The 19,027-nt window shown below is 43.6% G+C and overlaps 1 protein-coding gene across 1 annotated transcript in view; it reads right to left on the bottom strand.

Annotated features, from left to right (window-relative positions):
• tecta (tectorin alpha) overlaps nt 1-19,027 on the bottom strand; it is a gene marked incomplete at its 3' end in the record, with an annotated part of 131,966 nt that overhangs the window by 41,321 nt on the left and 71,618 nt on the right. Inside the window, exons 12-14 of the mRNA XM_084320521.1 lie at nt 14,500-14,587; nt 3,690-3,826; nt 43-330 (exon numbers count right to left, since the gene is read on the bottom strand). Of these exons, the coding sequence (XP_084176647.1) occupies nt 43-330; nt 3,690-3,826; nt 14,500-14,587 (513 nt within the window). The remainder of the gene's footprint in view (nt 1-42; nt 331-3,689; nt 3,827-14,499; nt 14,588-19,027) is intronic.

Raw genomic sequence — 19,027 nt, 5'->3', positions numbered from 1 at the left:
TACATACATCACTACTAACGAGGAGTGGGGTTTGTACTTTACCGGGGTCGTCTGACTGCCTCCATAGAAGGTCACCTGGCTCCACGTCGTAATGAAAAGCCAGGTGGCCATGAAGTTGGGCATGTTTCTGAAGTACTTGCGGACATCCTGCGTGGCCCGCGCCAGTACGTCCGCTTCGGTGGTCTCCCTGTAGTACACGTCTCCGCGGATACCGTTGTGAACGTCCGCCCAGAGGGGGGCGACGAACGACCTGGTGTCACTCAGCGGAAAGGTCTCCGGGGTGAACTGGCTCACCTGCACGTTGAAGGAGATCACACCGTTGTTGTTGACCTGAGAATAGAGCGGAGTGGTTTCACCGTTATGCACATAACAGCCAGTGTTGTCGTCGAGTCACTACATCTCGAGTCCGAGTCGAGTCTCGAGTCCCCAGTGTTCGAGTCCAAGTCAGAGTCACCGAAGAAGAGTCGAGTCCCCATTACCCTAGAGTCCGAGTCGAAGTCATCAAGGTTGAGTACACTCCACTCTGCTGACATACAAATAAAAAAAAAGGTCTACATTAAACATAAATGACAGCGCACAATTCTCTTTAGGCATCTTGAGTTCTGAACATGAGGGTATCGACGTGAATCCGCATGTAGGTGGAACACACGTGTCTGTCCTTTATTAAATAATGTTACGGTATTAATATAGCCATCAATATCTTTTGCCAAATGATTAGGGCCTATTACAAAAAAAACTAAAAAAAACTGTATTTATCAATTAACAAGTCCGAGTCCTCGTCTGCACCTTCCGAGTCCGAATGCAGTCAATGTTCGAGTCCAAGTCCGAGTCATCAGTGCTCAAGTCCAAGTCGAGTCACGAGTCCTGAAAATCAGTCCAGGACTATGTACATAGATACATACATACATACATACATACATACATACATACATACATACATACATACATACATACATACATACATATATACATATATACATATATACATATATACATATATACATATATACATATATACATACATACATACATACATACATACATACATACATACATACATACATACATACATACATACATACATACATATGTATGCATCCCCCCTCCCATTGGACAATGTGCAATAGCGAATGTGCAATTAGTGCAATAGTGCTCATTTATCTTAATTTCATTCATCTATCTATCTATCTATACGTACATATAGCCTACATATACAGTATAATAATGAATAGAATCTGAATTGAATGAATGAATCGTTTATCTTGAACAATATATAACATATATATACAGAAAGAATATATACAAAATAATTAAAAAAACAATGCAATTCAAAAATAATTTACTGTGAAAGAAAATAAAAATAAACTCAAATAAGAATAATAAAAACAGTGTCTTGTCCAAAAAGGAATAAGAAGGAGCGAGATGCTCCTTATCACAATAAACCCTTAAAAAAATGTTTTCAGTCTTTCGATATAGCATTGTTACTCCTGAGATCCAGAACACCTTCAAACTAAATATTCAAATGTCTTCCAAGAAAATCATCTACAAAAAAAATCACTTGACCAATCAATCACTCAAGTTAATATACAATCATTACTGTTAATGAATAATGATTCGGCTACTGTCCATCCAGTATCTTTAGAAAGAAAAAGGTGTATGCTGAGAATGATTGATGGTTAGCTAAATAAATGGTAAATGGACTTCAGCCAGATTGGACGAGGGCAAGAATACATTTGTTTGTTTTGTTGACTTTAAAAAAGCCTTTGACTGGATTAATAGAGAGCTTTTGGACTATAAATTAATCTGTTCTGGTATTGATGGTCTATTTTATAAGGCTATCAAAAGCCTGTATAAGGCCCCATCTGCCTGTCTGCAGCTGAATGATATTAGGACCGGCTGGTTCCCCACCCCATTCGGTGTAAAACAGGGAGATGTGCTTTCTCCTACTTTATTCGCCCTTTATGTTAATGACCTGGCGCAAGAAATCAAGCAAGCCAATCTTGGTATTCCAATAGATAATATAATCCTAAGTATTTTATTGTACGCTGATGATATTGTTTTGTTTGCAGAAAATGAAGCAAATTTACTAAACATGTTGAATATTATGAGTTCTTGGTGCATGAAATGGAGACTTGCGATTAACAGTGAAAAAACACAGATTATGCACTTCAGGAAAAAACACGAACAGCAGAGTAGACATAAGTTTCAATTTGGACCAACGCCCCTGATTTACACACATTCTTATAAATATCTTGGTTTCACCTTTAATGAGTACATGTGCTTCATAGAAGGAAGGAAAATAATGTCTGAGTCAGCAGGAAGGGCGCTAGGGGGCGTGTTGAGTAAAATGAAAGTGTGCACTGACCTTGGGTTTTCAACATTTACACAATTATTTGATTCAATGGTGGGTTCTGTTTTATTTTATGCTGCTGGAGTATGGGGTTTTGATGATGCACCTGAATGTAATGCGATCCAGAACCGGGCCATAAGATACTTTTTAGGAGTCCATAAATACACACCAAAAGGGGCTATAGAAGGGGACATGGGGTGGGACTCTTGCTTGGTCAAGCAAAAAGGTGAAATGGTGAGGTTATGGAACCGCCTGGTCCAGCTGCCAAATGGCAGGGTGACAAAAAATATATTTAACTGGGACAGAGCACACGGTCATCCCTGGTCAAGAGAGATGTCCATGATTTTTTCTTCTACTGACTTGAGTATGATTTTTATGAACAATTTGCAGTGTAAGGTTCACATAATTAAAACAAAATTATCAACAATCCATCAGGATAAGTGGAAGGTGGAGATTTGGAAAAAACCTAAACTTAGAAAATATGTTGCAATTAAAAGTATGAGTATTTTACTGAACCTTATGTAATGTTAAACTTAAAGAGAAGACGGAGGTCTCTGTGTGCCCAGTTGAGGTCTGGCACCCTGCCATTGGCGGTGGAAGTGGGTAGATTCCAGGGTAAACCTGAGGAGGAGCGGTTGTGTGTTCTGTGTGATCTGGGAGTGGTGGAGGATGAATATCATTTTGTTTTTTATTGCCCTTTGTACACCACTTTGAGGAGGGCTTTATTTGAGAAAATTCAAATTGTAAACCCAGATTTGTTTTGGCAGTCTGAGAGTTGTATGTTGAGTTGTTTTTTTGTGGAGGACATCTTCGGTTTTGCAGGATTTTTGGAGAAGGCATGGCACCTGAGACAAAACACACTGTATCCTATATAATTGTATTTGAATTCACCTTGTTTTTCTGTTTATTTACATTGAGTACAGCTTGTGTTATATTACGTTTTATTGTATTTTCTTGTATTTTTTTATGGCCATCTTGGTCTATGTCATTTGTTAAGTAATTGGTAAAGTATATTATTATATACTTATTGTTATGTGTCTTGTAAGCCCATATGGGCTGGGCATACATCTGTATGTAAGACACGAAAATAAAAAATATCAAATCAAAAAATATATAGTGCTTTTATCCAAAGCTCTTTACAACTTATGCCTCACAGCAGTTAGGGGTTAAGTATCTTGCTCAAGGATACCTCGACACGCTGCCGGGAGGAATCGGAACCGAACCGGGATCAGACGACCACTCTACCTCCTGAGCCACTGTCGCCGCCGGGTGAATGATGGTTCAATACTTTCCCTTTAAAATGATTAATTGAATGCAATCATTGGTGCAGTAGACTTACATAGATGGAGCGGTAGGGGTTATTAAAAAAGACGAATGGGATGCTGATAGTAATTTCTGGAGAACTTCCATCGTCCATCTTGGGCGTCTCCAGGTCCCTGTGAGCAGGTCCAAAGGGGTACAGGATGTCCATGTTAGCTAAAGGAAGAGGGGAGGAGAGCAGTTCAGATCTAGGTTATGACCATATTCACACGGTGGCTATTTTGCTGTTATGTCACGCTCACGGGGTGGAAAGGAATCCCAACCTGAGCACGACATAAGAGCAAAATGGCCGCTGTGGGAATATGGTCAATTGGATGCATTGTATAGAAAATTGACATTTACAGAGCAAGACGAGAACTGACTGTACAAATGTCAAAAGATCAACCTGACTAGATTAGATTCAAATTTATTGTCATTATACAGCACAATAAACGAGTACTACTGAGTATAGTGCTAATCAGATGTATGTGCAGATTTGTACTATTAATATGTACAGTGATACAGGTATAAAGACACTATGGTAATAATAATAATAATAATAATAATAATAATAATAATAATAATAATAATAATAATAATAATAATAATAATAATAATAATAATAATAATAATAATAATAATAATAATAATAATAATAATAATAATCTTCATTTATATAGCACCTTTCATACACGGAGTGCAACTCAAAGTGCTTAACAGAGACACGTCTTCTTTAAACAAGTCAAGAAGAAACAACACAATAAGTCAAGAAAAAACATAGTAGTAGTCGTTTTTTTGCCATCTACCCTGGAGTTAGACAAGCAGATACATACCCTTTTCTTCTCTGTGCATGCATTAGGCTTAGGGAACAGCCGCACCGTTAGCCTAGCTTAGCGTAATTCACTGGAAGTAGGTGTGCCAGTGTAGCCTAGTTCCCAATAGTCACGAAATACACTCCAAATACAACTCCAAAACGTTCCTGTAAACATGTATTTACCACATGGAGAAATATATATATTTTTTAAAGAATTAGACATTTTCGTTTTCTAAGCAGATATAAAAAATAGTTCCGAGTATATATCTGCTTAGAAAACGAAAATGTCAAAAAAAATATTATTATTTCTCCACATGTTTTGGAGTTGTATTTGGAGTGTATTTCGTGACTGTTGGGAAGTAGGCTAGACTGGCACACCTACTTCCAGTAAATGACAATAAGCTAGGCTAACGGATTGGCTGTTCCCTAAGCCTAATACATGCACAGAGAAGAAAAACATATGTATCTGCTTGTCTAACTCCAGGGTAGATGGCAAATAAGCAAATTTCCCAAAAGGTTGGTGTGTTCCTTTAAGTACAATTTTGAGCTACTTCTAATTTACGTGAGTATTTAAATTTTAGGGAACATTATACTTTTTATACAATAATGGAAGCGGACATGACTGGTTAGCCTAGGGCTAGGCATTGTCCAACTAACACTTCTCCCGAAGGCTAACCGGTCATGTCCGCTTCCATTCATTGTGCTAAGCTAGGCTAAGATAGTTTTATACTGAACGCACAAAGAGGAAACTGGTATCTCTCTTCTTGTCTCTCTCTGGAGAAGACGGTAAGCTAATTTTGCAAAATGTTGGCGTGTTCTTTTAAGTAAAGGAACTGTTTACTTCTTCCACCACTGCAGCGAAGTACAGACAGATCCACGCTGTTCCTCATAATAGCTCCGGCTAGTTTGTCACAAACCAATGCAAAGTCAATGGGGTCAAGCTCCTGTCTGTACACGCTGACTGATGCTCACTGAAATGTACTCCACAGTGCACACAAAGTCGTTTTCGGTGAGTTTTCAAAACGAAAACACCCTTTGAGCGTTGCCGCTAGGAAAACGCGTTTTCCTGCCAAAACGGCCTTGCCCTTTAACTTGGACATGCAAACGAAATAATTCGAAAATGAAACGTTGTAAGTGTAACCATGGCCTCAGTGTCAGTACAGACACAAGCTTGTCCCTGTTGACTTTGGTTTGTGGCTATACTCAATCAACACCATCATTCGACACCGGGCTAGAAGAAATCAGAACTATCCCTTTAAGGTCCAGTATGAAGAAACATCTCCTACCTCCTGTTCGTGGTAAGACACTGAGGAGGAGGAGCAGAGTGACTCGAGTGCCTGGCCTGACCATCCTGAAATCAAGAAGAACATACCTTGTTGACATTGTGATTAAACAGGGCGGACGCTTTTTGGTTAATTATGAATAATAGATATTGGCATACACACACACACAGCCACGCAGAAACATACACTCTCACACACAGACACACACTCACGCATGCATTTATGCACTCACACACGTGCATGCACACACACACACACACACATATGCATGCATGCATGCAAACACACACAAGCATGCACGCACGCACGCACGCACGCACACACACACACACACACACACACACACACACACACACACACACACACACACACACACACACACACACACACACACACACACACACACACACACACACACACACACACACACACACACACACACACACACACACACACACACACACACACACACACACACACACACACACACACACACACACACACACACACACACACACACACACACACACACACACACACACACACACACACACACGCAACCATGCACAAACATACACACACTGAATCCCTTCTACTGGTGCAGAAGTTAATAGGTGTATGTTACAGAGGGAAAGAACATACACGTTTTCTTCTCTGTAGTTGTTTGGTTCAAAACCCTTTATAGAAGTCATGGTGTTATAGTCTGATATGTGATCGCATGGTGACTACCTCACGGTACTGCTTCCACCTTCGCATTGGGGGTAGGGGTGTGTGTGTGTGTGTGTGTGTGTGTGTGTGTGTGTGTGTGTGTGTGTGTGTGTGTGTGTGTGTGTGTGTGTGTGTGTGTGTGTGTGTGTGTGTGTGTGTGTGTGTGCGTGTGTGTGCGTGCGTGCGTGCGTGCGTGCATGCGTGCGTGCGTCCAAAGTATTCTTCAGCATGGATTTCAAGGCTTGTACAAACTGAGTGTGGCCCCATTGACATTGCATTAGTTGTGTGGCTAACAAGCCAAAGCTGCAGGTATCTAGTATGAAGAACAGCATTGATTATATTTTATATTATATTATTATTGTGCTGAGAAAGACAACGTCATTGTTACAGTACGTAAGTTAAGTAGGACTCAGGGCTAACTTCTGAACTTACGCCTTAGACATTTTGTATTTTTCTTTATATTTTTGTGATGTCAGAGATGTGATAATCATTTTCCAAAAGAGAATCATTCAGGTCTCAATGTCTCATGTTGTAAGTGAGTTTTGACTATAAAGAGATGGGGAAATGCGACCCTCCATTGTAGCTTTGAGCTTAATAAAAATGTAAGAGCATTGTAAGAGTGGAACTCTCTGCAGTGCTGAGTCCAATGACATTATGAGTTATGAAAGGGCTAAAGTAAAGGGGGCAAAGCTAACATACACCAATGAAAAATTACTCTCTACTGAGTCCAATCATGCCTCCCACAAGTCTCTATGAGTTATGAAAGGGGATGTGGCTAAAGTATAGGGGACGGCCGGGGCTAATCTACACCAATGACAAAAGACTACGGAATCCAATAATGCCTCCCACAAGTCTCTAGAACAAGCAGTTACCAAGTTATGAAAGGGGCGTGGCTAAATAGAGTGATATGCTATTGGTCACACTTGACATACCTTTGAGGAAATAACACAGGAATACCCTATAAGGTCAAGTTTTATGCAGATGACCTTCTTTTGTTTGCTAGCAATCCTCAATACCTTCCATCCTGTCTAAATTGCGGGAAGACGTCCAAACTAAAAGGTTTGCTGGTATGCGTCTGAAAGTAAAAAGAGACAGCCTCCTCTGACAGCCTCAAACTGTGAACCCTCCGCTCACCAACACCATGTGACTACGTATGTCAAACACCGTGATCTCAACCATTCAGCCACCTGAAAAGGATCTAATTCAGGTGCTGAAGTGGAGGTATTTAACTTAGGGGTGGGTTTACACCAAGGGGCTACCGTTGCAAGGTTTCAACCTCGTTACACCTACACACAAGGGACAGAGAGAGACAGAGAGAAGACAGTGATACACATAGTGGTTGCAAGCGGGAGGACGGGGGATTGGGGGCAATTGTAAAATGTTTAGATTTGCACACGGTTACTTAAAGATAACCATCATTACCAAACTTTTATGTTGGGAAATTATGGTCACAATATTGATTCTAAAACAACATATCAAATGTTACATTTGCCCCCAATTGTAACACCACACCATATGGGGGCAAATGTAACATCTTCAATAAAAATAATGAACCAAAAAAAATCTTGATTAAAAAATATGTTTCTCTCCAATGGGATTGGCAAGGTGGATTTTGGGCTTAGCATTGCCCTAGACGATTTTTTACTTTGTGATGTGGTGGTTTGAGAAATACAAACAACCCAGAATGTTTTTAACCGAATGCGTGATGATAATGGGTTCTGCTACTGGCTACTTGTTCGTTTTTCAAGAACATTTTGGTTATAAAATCCATTCATGGACTTGGCCCCGAGTATATTAATGACATGTTACCCAAATATTTTCCAGGTAAACCCTCATTCACCGACTGCTATGGTTTACCAGTAGCTATTCCTAAAACATGGACAAAAACGTATCGAGAAGCTGCTTTCAGTTCCTACATGGATCCCGAACAGCCTCCCAGTGGGTCTGAGGGCAGATAAATCACAGCTAGCAGTAGCTAAGTTTCCATTCAAATGTTGCGCAAGTTTTTAAGCGAATTTGCAAAAAGTCAGCAAAAGAAAATGCAATGCCTTGTGTGTCTCCTTCAACTACTGTTGAACATATTCTGAAGAGGGTGCAAAAAGCTCAAAAGAGTCCCATCAAACAGTTAACCAGGACAGCTTATCCACTTAATAGGCTAGGATTTGTACAGTGGCTGTTAATTATAAGTGTCACATGCACGGGCGGTCAGGTGGCGTAACGGAGATTGCGTTCGTCACCAACCCCGGAGCGGCTGGATTCGCCTGTTCGAATCCAGCTCACAGCTCCGGGGTTGTCACCAGCTTGGCTGGCCGTTCACACTAATACAATTGGCAGTATTAGAGGGTGGGAGAAGCTGGCGGGGTGGGTCCGGGTCGTTGTAAACAGCGACTCCTACAGTTCGGTCGGGGCGCCTGCTAAGCGCGGATAGGATCTAAGTGGGATAGTGTGATCCTTCCACACGCTACGCCCTCTCAGTGAGAATCCGTGCTGCCAGTTGAAAAGAAGCGGTTGATTGGCTGGACGTGTGTCGGAGGAAGCACGTGGTAGCCTCCACTCTCCCAGACCGACTGTGGGGGGTAAGTGCGCAGCGACCAGGAAGGGGATTGGGAATTGGCATAACGACTAACATTGGGATGGGAGAAAAATCGGAGGAAAAAGGAAGGGGAAAAAGATTAAAAAAAAAAAAAGTGTCACACGCAAGTTTAGGCTATCGTTCAAATTGCACAAAAACAAAACATCTAATGATTTTCTCCTGCGGATTAGGTTCACTAAATACATCCATTTGCTAGATTGCTAGAACACTGCAATTGTAATTATAGTTCAGCAAATACTATCTTGTTTGCATGGTCTGGCTGGATTGACACAACTTTGCCCAACTCCAAGAGAGATGGGGTCTGGAGATGAGAGTGTGGTTGAGGGACATTCACTGGAAGAAGTCAGCAGATAACGCGTGCCTCGAGCATGGCTTACACTTGATTCATGTTGGAACCAGGCCCCAGCTCGTAGTTATCTCACTGGGAGTAGTTCCAACACACAGCGTTGTAGATAAAACACTTTGTTGTTGGTCTCCTGACCCTGTTCGCTGCCTGTCTGACGCTTCCCGGTTCGCTCAGAACCGAGCCCAAAACTCAGACCATGGGACTCGGTGAGTAACCTAATGGCATTGCATCAACTTATTCAAAAGATTTGTTTCCATCACAGGTTTTCTTCTGCACAAATTCAACATTTCCATGGAAACAGGTGGATGGAAACCCATCTAGTTGGCTACATGCTTTGACTAGAGGTTCCTGCAGTTGCGTCTTCAACAGTTCTCTCTGTTACCGGCTGGCACCTCTTCCTCCGTGACCCTGATATCTATAGCTAGCTCCTGTAATGTGATGAAGTTGTATAATGTGAGGTTTTTGGGGGGCGAATATTGTATCTCTGTACAGCCATCTTTCCAGTCGACATACTCGAGCAAGCCAGGGAAGATGGTTGAAACATCATACTGTAGTTTCTATCCCACAGTTATTTGCGGGCGACAGTGGCTCAGGCGGTAGAGCAGTCGTCTGCGGTAATTGGAAGGTTCCCGGTTCGATACCGGCCCATCCCGGCAGCGTGTCGAAGTGTCCTTGAGTGACACTTTTCCCCTAACTCCGATGAGCAGGTTGCCACCTCGCATGGTCGCCACCTCGCATGGTCGCCTCGGCCGTCAGTGTGTGAACGTGTGAGTGAACGGGTGAATGTGAGGCATAAGTTGTGAAGCACTTTGGATAAAAGCTCTATATAAATGTAGTCCGTTTGCCATTCACCATCTTTGCACCAAGCAGTTTCTGGTGTCATCTCATAATAGTAATGGCTACTTCTGCCTGGATGTGATACTACGTTATGCGTAGTATGTTGTGTGTAGTATGTTGTGCACAGTGTGCTGCACATCCTGCACTCCAAGCACTGAACCCTGCGCAGTAATATGCTATACAAAGTATGTCGACGATACTAGCATTTCGGACACGGCTTATGATGATGGCACTGAAGCTGAAAATACTTAGCTTCCGTCCGTAGGCGAGCGCCACATTTGGTGCGCATCATCCATTAGCTGTGGTGCAGGAATGAGTCACAGGGCCACTTCTCACGAAGCAAGTGTCACGCACAAGTGGTTCAGAGGGAGAGTCCTCAAGCCAACGTCATATAACTTCTTTAAGTTTGGGCTCCCAGGTCTCCCCTGAGAACACCCCCCTCCCCCCCACCCACCCACCCACTCCCAAACTCTCTCCCCTCTGCCTCGGTCTGTTCACGAAGTCCTGAAAAGGCCCTATTATGTGCGTCGGGACAATGTGTCAGGATCACATTCGCCTTACGATCCCCAAGTGAGTGGATAACAGTGGACTAGGGGGCCTCATGGTTCCATGGTTCCCTGCAGTCAACCTGAGCGACCCGCTCTCTGCCAGCGTCTGTGTGTCTGCGGAGGGGAGCTGCAGGACCTCATTACCACTTCTCTTTGGGAGGCATCCATGCCTTGTTGGCGAGAAAAGGAGGAGCGTAAACACCGTGGCACTAATGGCTTAAATGAGCAGGTCTGGATCGCCGAGGGTCTTTGCCGCGGGCCCTCAGGGAGCTGTTTGGTGCCTGACTTGGCAGACCTCCCGTTGCCAAACTAGAATGTTCTGCCAAGCTGGCAGATTTTACCGTCACCATATATCCTTAAAAACTAAGACTTGTTTGATCCAACAGAATTCAAACTTCAAAGTTATAGCTCGGCTTGAATCCAATTTTTCCAAAGTTCCTCGTGTCGGCTTAGGCGTATCCGTCGCCATTGACACATTTTAACAGTTCTAATGCTTGAAACAAGTCGGAAAAGAGTGGCGTTTGTCATTGTACGTTATTTACTGTAAAAACTACAGTGCTCAAGGATAAACTACATTTGAGTCAGTCTTTCTTTGAAATATTGATACAATAATACACTATTTTTTTTTTACAATTCAAATAAAAAAAATTATCTTTATAAAGGTTTGGAATTACAAAAATGTTTGTAGGAGATAGCAAGAAACTGCTCTTCATGGAGTAACCACTGTCAAAGCATTAGGTATGAACAGGCAAACTTGAATACACCTCTCCCCAAATCTCCAAATTGTCCTCTCTGTGATGCAGGTCTGTTATTCAGGTGTGCCAAGCTTAGTGGACCCTGGTGAGATGGGTCATTGTCATCACCCTGTCAACATGCTTTGTCACCAGAGAGAGAGAGAGAGAGATTGACCACAATTGCTATCTTATCAGACGGGCTCTATGAGATTTCAACAAGGCAATTCAGATAAAGCCCCTGGGACTTCACTTAAGACTGAACAAAGAGCCCAGTGAACACTTTCCTCCCAGGGATCACACACCAGTAACATACAACTGTGACCGTATGAAGTAGTCATTATCTTCAGTCCAAAAATTACTTACTTTACTTTAAGTCAAAACACACTGCAGCATGTATACTGTGCTGTACACCATGTCTCTACAATGAACAACTGGGCCTTGGAAATGAGCTCAGTACAAAAGTATATATCATCAACCAAACGTTTAAAATGAATCATTATTAACAACATCTTAATACATTGGAATTACCATTACTAATATAATGCTGGTAGCTAAGCAGCGGTCAACATCTTAGTAGGCTAGTAGATGACATGATTGAAAACCAAGCTCCTGGAAATATTACACATCATGCAGTGATAATATGGGATAACAGCAGTGGGATGTTGCTATGCTTTTCCAGATTGCTACAACAAGAAATCAGTGTCGTGAGATTTAGGTTATTCTAAACACGACACGCAAATATATCTCCTTCACTATAGGGCCACCACTAAGTGGTGACAAGAGAGGTGTGATGATGGTGCAACTCACCTGCCTTCAGAAGACGGACATTTAGCAGCTCACCTCTCTCACCAGGCTGCCTCCAGTACAAAGCAGTGTTCCATCCAACAGGAAACCATCCACAGGGTTCAGAACGGTGAAGGGGGGATTGCAGAGAGACAGGGAGGGTGGTGGAGGTGGCTGAGGTGATGGGAGGAGAAGAGGGGGTGTGGTGGGGGAGGGTGGGGTAGACGTCCTGAAACAGGGAAGCACGTCTCGTCCCGTCCAGTTCCACAGGGGGGTTACCAGTTATAACTGTGAGCCCCGGAAAACGAACAAATCCTTGAATTGGGGCGTTATGTCCCTGCGTGGACAGAGAAATCCCTGGGATGAGACGGTTGGAGAGTGGAGTGTAAAGCCCCTCCGCTGAAGCTCTTGGAAAGAACTTAACTAAAGAAGCAGTTGCAAACTTTTTTTTTTTCTTTTTTTTTTTTTACCATGGATAGTTTTCAACTTAATCTGAGATCAGTGTTTGGGAAAGGTGAAAGAGTGTGTGTGTGCATGTGTGTGTGAGGGGTTACTTCGAGTGTACCAGTGTGTGAAGGGGAGAGGGAGTGGAAATAGAAGAATATGTAAGGAGGAGGAGAGGGAGCGGAACGAGAGGATTCCTGGAAATGAGGTAGAGACGACGGCAAGGCAGGAGCAAATATTTAAAACTAGACGACCCAAAGAAAAGTTAAAAGATCTCTTTGGACAAAGAGGATCTCAGATAAAAAAAATAAAAATAAAAAATGTCAACCGTGTGGGCCGGGCCTCGGTCCCTCTGTCTCTAAAACAGTGTCCCCTCAGTGTGACTAAAGCGCTCCACCTGACAAACCAGAAGCAGGTGGCGTCTCACTCTGGGGCATTTATGGACGCACAAAAAAAAGGGGGGGAAACGCACTACAGAGACATGAGTCCGACTCTTCCAGCTCCGAGGCGGGTTAGGGTTACAGAATTAACATGAGTCACTTAGGATACAGTGTGCGTTCCCGTCTTTAATTAGGGACAGCCTCATTTACAAGGACATACAAGACACTTCATTTCCATAGATCCTGCCGCGATACCGCTGGGAAGGGAGAGGGGAGCGATCTCAGGGGGAGCGTCGGGAGATTCAGCCGGGTCTTTGTCGCGGGGGGGGACAGTGGACGTAACCGGAGAGGGCGGGGGCAGGACATTTGAAAGGGTTGCGGGACGGAGGGCAGGCCCCGGGTTCCCATTGAGCAGTGTTGGGACTCTCTGCGGAGGGTTCTTTTCTACCTGCCTTGTCTTGTTGTGTAAATGCACACATACTCTTAACCAACCTGTGAAAGAGGGGGACGCACAAAAGGGGGAAGAAAAACAGACCCAGCGGTCCCGGAGGAGGGGTCCCCTGGAGGCTCGCGGATTGCCCCTGCGCTGCGGTCGGTGTTTTGGGAAATGTCGAGGATGGGGGTGAAATGGGGAGGTGGGAAAGACTGAGACGGAGGTGAAAAGGCCTTGGTTTTTCTCACTTCCACTCCTCCTCTCCCATCCACTCGCACACTCGGACGATTCATCATGCAATGAGTGAGAACATGATAGTGCGAGGATAACAGCCTATCTCTCTCTCTTTCTCTTTCTCTCTCTCTCTCTCTCTCTCTCTCTTCCTCTTCCGTTGTACTGACTGGGAATGGGGCAATAAGTCACTTGTTTTTTGTTTCCACTTAAAGTGACATTTCCCCATTTATAATCTAAGCGCTTGCAGCATCTCCAAGTAGCTTTCACCCACCGGCACAGTATTTCGTATCATGGACATTCTGAAAGAATGCACTCACTTGGCATTTTTGTCTGAGATTTACTGAGAAAGGGAACTTCTAATAGTATATCTTCTCGCTGTCACTCATCAGCCCAGTTGACTTGAAAACACAAGACTTCCTGTACAACGTTGTCGCTGGGAACATCCTTGTTCACCTTTTGCTCGATCAACACCCAATTGTATCAGGGCCTCTGGGTAATGAGAGACACAAACACAAAAAGGGCGTGACTCGTAAAAGGCACGGCCACCGTCAACCGACCAACTTGAGTAACTGGCCTTAAGTCAATATCACTTTCCAAATCGAGAGTGACTGACAGGCCGCTGAGGCCGGGCTGTCTGTGATACGAAGGCCTGACTAAACCGGTGGGGCGTGGACACAACACAGTACGCCGCCAACATGTCTACCCATGGTCACCATCCCTCACCTCCGAGGGGTCCTCCACGAAGTCTCTGAGGTGGCCTGGGCATGTGGGGACGGCCAGCGGCGGCTGGGACACGGAGTCCTGTGGGCACCATAGCTCACCGGTGAGTGAAAGACCAAAGGTGAGTGGGGTGAGGCTAATGGGGACCGCGGCCACTGTCCGGTGGGAGCTTGGGGGGCACAGTGGAGCCTCTGTGTGGGGCAGGAGAGGGAATGCTGGGTTTCCCCCACTGGAGATAGGAGGAGCTGCAGGACTGTCTGTCCCTGGGCCAGCCACCCTCCTCTCTCAGGGTGCCAGCTGGACCACGTACACCCCCTCTCCCTCCTTCTCAGGGACTCTGCGACGTCTCACCGATTCACTGTTCAACGTACAGCTGTCTCTGGAGCTGTAGACACAGGCCAAGTCTCCACAGATGTCTATCCAGGGCCTGCATACAGCTCACACTGGAGTCCTTATTCTGCCTCCCTTCTGCATCTAGCAGCTGACCCCTGGCATGTTTACACATCGTTTAGCTGATGCTTTTATCCAAAGTGACTTACAAATGACGTACAACAAGTCAGCAGGAGGGGTACATGGCTGGCAGGCTAAGGCTAAGTAGTATTGTTCGTCTAGCAGTGCTGAACTTGAGTGATACACTCTAAGTGTTTTTTGTTTCCACTTAAAGTGACATTTCCCCATTTATAATCTAAGCGCGTGCAGCATCTCCAAGTAGCTTTCACCCACCGGCACAGTATTTTGTATCATGGACATTCTGAAATAATGCACTCACTTGGCATTTTTGTCTGAGATTTACTGAGAAAAGGAACTTCTAATAGTATATCTTCTCGGTGTCACTTATCAGCCCAGTTGACTTAAAAACACAAGACTTCCTGTACAACGTTCAAATCAAGGATAAGGGAGCAGCTGTTTAGCAACCTGCCACTGTAATGTTGGTGCGACGGTATTGTGTTGAACCTCTGGTGAACGATGAGTAATGCACTTTGTTGATGAAAATAATTATTGTTTTATTATAATCTTTTTTGATTGTATATATATATATATATATATATATATTTTTTTTATTATTATTATTTTATTATTATTTTGTATTATTATTCTTATGCACTAAGAATGCTTGATGCACTTCAGATGCCATAATGCCACTTGAAACCAGTAACAACGATGGAAATAAGTCCTGGACTTTTCATTTTATCCCGACAAGGCAAATATAAATGTTGATCTGTCAATTGATTGTAATTGAAAACCTTTATTTATCCCCGAGGGGAGATGTTGTTATGTTTGTTGTTGTCAATAAATAAATAAGAAATAATAAGAAATAAGTGCATAGTAGTATAGACATAATAGCATAGTAGGTAGTAGTATAGACATACAGTAGTACATAGTAGTATAGACATAGTACATAGTACATACTAGTAGAAGACAGTAGACAGTTTTTTGAGGGGTTTCAGCTGTCCTGACTGTGGTGGGAAGTTTGTTCCACCATGGAGCCAGAACAGAGAATCGCCTGCCTCGTTTCAATGATATTTGTGAACCGGACTTGCATTGCTGCACTATACACTATTTCATCCATTGCAAGTCATTAACTCACTGGACTGTCAATGAAATATTTATATTTATATTTATTTATTTGCACTAGCACTAAATGCACTTGGGACAATGATGGTATGTTATTATTATTGAGGACATTGGGACATTGATACTTTATTATTATATTACTATTATTATTGACATTATTATTTTGCACATGCTATATCTTTATGTTTGTATGCCAGTGGTGATGTTCCTAACAAATTTTCGTTGTACCAACAATGACAAATAAAGATCTATTCTATTCTATTTGTGTCTGTAGTCCTGGAATCTCCTGGACCCGGTGGGACCAGAGGGCGGACCACAGCGGTCTTCCTACTGCCGTCTCAGCTTGGGTGCGGGAGGTGGAGTGAACACCGGTGGTAGATAAGTGTCCCATTCTTTCTAGTGTCTGGCTGTGACAATGTTCTGTTAAGAGTCTTGTGTTTGATTCTTCACTCGGCCGCCATTGAGTGAGTGTGGGGGCGTGGCGCGATGCGAGTCTTCTGTAAGCTTATTTATTAGTTTGCAGCAAACTCACAGGACTCAAAGTTCCTGCCCTGATCATACTTGTTCCCTCTTGCCTAGATGCTTGGAAACAGACACGGGGCATCAACCCCCACTCTGGCTGGTTGGGCATGGGACTTGCCTGGGGGAAGGGGGGGGGCTGGGGTGGAGGCGGTGCAACTGTCACACAAGGCTAAAGGTGGTGGCGTAGACATTTGGCAACGAAATTAGAGGCCCAAAACTAGTTATTATCACAGGTTGACAAGAAATTTGGTGTACTATTTCCCCCTGAGTGTTTTTTTTAAGACTGTGAAACTGCCCTGATTTGATGGAATGACCCTGCGTTTTGTCTCCCCATGGCAGTGTGCCCAGGACTGCGATAATGGACTGATAGTTGGATGAGTGGGCACAGCTATGGGGAGTTTAGATTGATTGCAGGAAGACCCGCCTATGTCTTTCTCCAAGTCTTCCATCGGTACACGATAAGGAACTGGAGATATACCTGGGCTTTATAAGGGCAGCCCACAACCAAGATGGGATGACTACTCCTGGGTGGAAGCCCACGACACACAGAGACTGAGGTCGCACGGCGGCATACAGCTCCTTCTACATCTACAACGTCGGATCCAGGATCCACCATGTACCTCCATCTTCCATCTTCAAACCATCGACACCGCTGCAGGGTTCGGAGCTCCGCTAACTGGGGCCGACAAGACATCACCACCCCCCAGTTAAGTGCCTTCTTGTTAAACTTGCATGTATATGGCTGGCTATTGAACTGCGAACAGCAAGCCACTGATCACCTGCACCAGCTGGATTGCATCTGTGAGACGACCAGACGTAGCCGGAACCAACGGAGGATTCAACTGTTGTTCCCACGGAGACCTTTCGCTGTTGTTTTAGGCTTTCTGTCCTGAGTGTGATATCTGGGTCAACTGCGACAGTGTCGGCCAGGCTATTTCGCTCCCAGGGCAGCAGCATCTATTTTTTTTTAATTGCCCCTCCCTAGTCATTAGCTGTCTCCCTGTGTCCGTATCTTTCCTATCCCTATCCCCCGTTCATTATGTTTTAACGTAGTTCCCCCACCAGGTAGTGTTTTTAGTTGCTAGAGTGTGTTCCTTCATATCCCCCTGTCTGCTTGCATAGCCCCCTCCACGGTGGTCCACTCTGGGGAAGGGACATCTCTGATGGTCGTAGCAGCACGTACCGTGAACCCCATTTGTTATCAGCCACCAAGCAGTTTTGTTTTGCATGCCATTGTGTAACCATGGGCAACTTATTGAGTGCATGTTTAGCCCGTGTGGAATTTATGCAGAGTATAAACCTGCTACATGTATTGTGTGGCTCTGGTATTGAGTGTGCAGTGTAAGTAGGCTATATAGACGTAGGTACTAGGGTGTGGACAGTGCCATGCACCTGCATTATCTTGTACGTTCCGTCAGTGCAGCGTAAATAGACTGTGTGCATGTATACGTTCTGCCATTTTGGTGCTGTTAAACTGTGTGTATACATTCCGCCAGAGTTCCGTGGTAACTGTGTGTACGTGCGGCCATTTTCTCTCGCTCAGTGCTGGTAGGTCAGGGTATTTCCCCATTGTTTATTATAGGCCACGTGATTGGCTGCTGGCAAAAGGAGGTGTAGATTAGGAAATCCCTGCCACCAAATCAATTTTATTTTCAATTTGTGTAACATTACATTTCCAAATAAATATTTACCTCTGTTACACCTTCATCTGTTGTCCTGTTGTATTACTGTGTGGGAAACTACGAAACCTGGTCCAGGTTCGATTTACTCAACCTGTGACATTATTTTAAGTAAACACACAAAATAATGTGTGTATATATATAATTAATTATTATTATTTATAATAATATAATAATTAATTATAATAATATAATAATTAATTATAATAATACATTATAATAATATTTAATAAAATAATAAGAATTTTATTATTTATAATAGTATGAATTAGTATTATAATGATAATAGTTTTGTCTAATAAAAAAATACCTAATTATTTGATATATATTGAGCTAGCTACAGCATATGGACAAACGGCATTTCCTCATTAGCCTAGAGAGGGACAGGAGGGCACCGTGTGGGAACAAGGTCAAACTATCCAACATCGAGTTGTAGAGAACCCGTCAACCTTGACTTTCACAAAAGCAGACTTTGCACCGAATTCCACCTGAGTTCAGTTGGGCAGTCACCTAATCGCCAGAGTGGGCCACCCCGATTCAGCCCTCTGTCCTACCGCTCCGTGCCCAGCTGTTGGCCCTGCCCTGCCCTCCTCTCCTCGCTTTCCATTCACAGTGTGGAGAGAGAGCCTCCTTCTGGTAACCCAAACCACCTTAGCCGACAATTCCTTCACCTGAGCACACAATAGGCCCCCTCTTAGCCCTCCCTGCCCCTCCATCTCACTTCATAATGCAATGGGGCAGATCA

This window comes from Notolepis coatsorum (assembly GCF_963971535.1).
Source record: "Notolepis coatsorum genome assembly, chromosome: 8".
In the NCBI taxonomy this organism is placed as follows: Eukaryota; Metazoa; Chordata; class Actinopteri; order Aulopiformes; family Paralepididae; genus Notolepis; species Notolepis coatsorum.
Note: the sequence above shows the minus strand (reverse complement) of the source record. Positions and strands in the feature narration are given on the sequence as shown.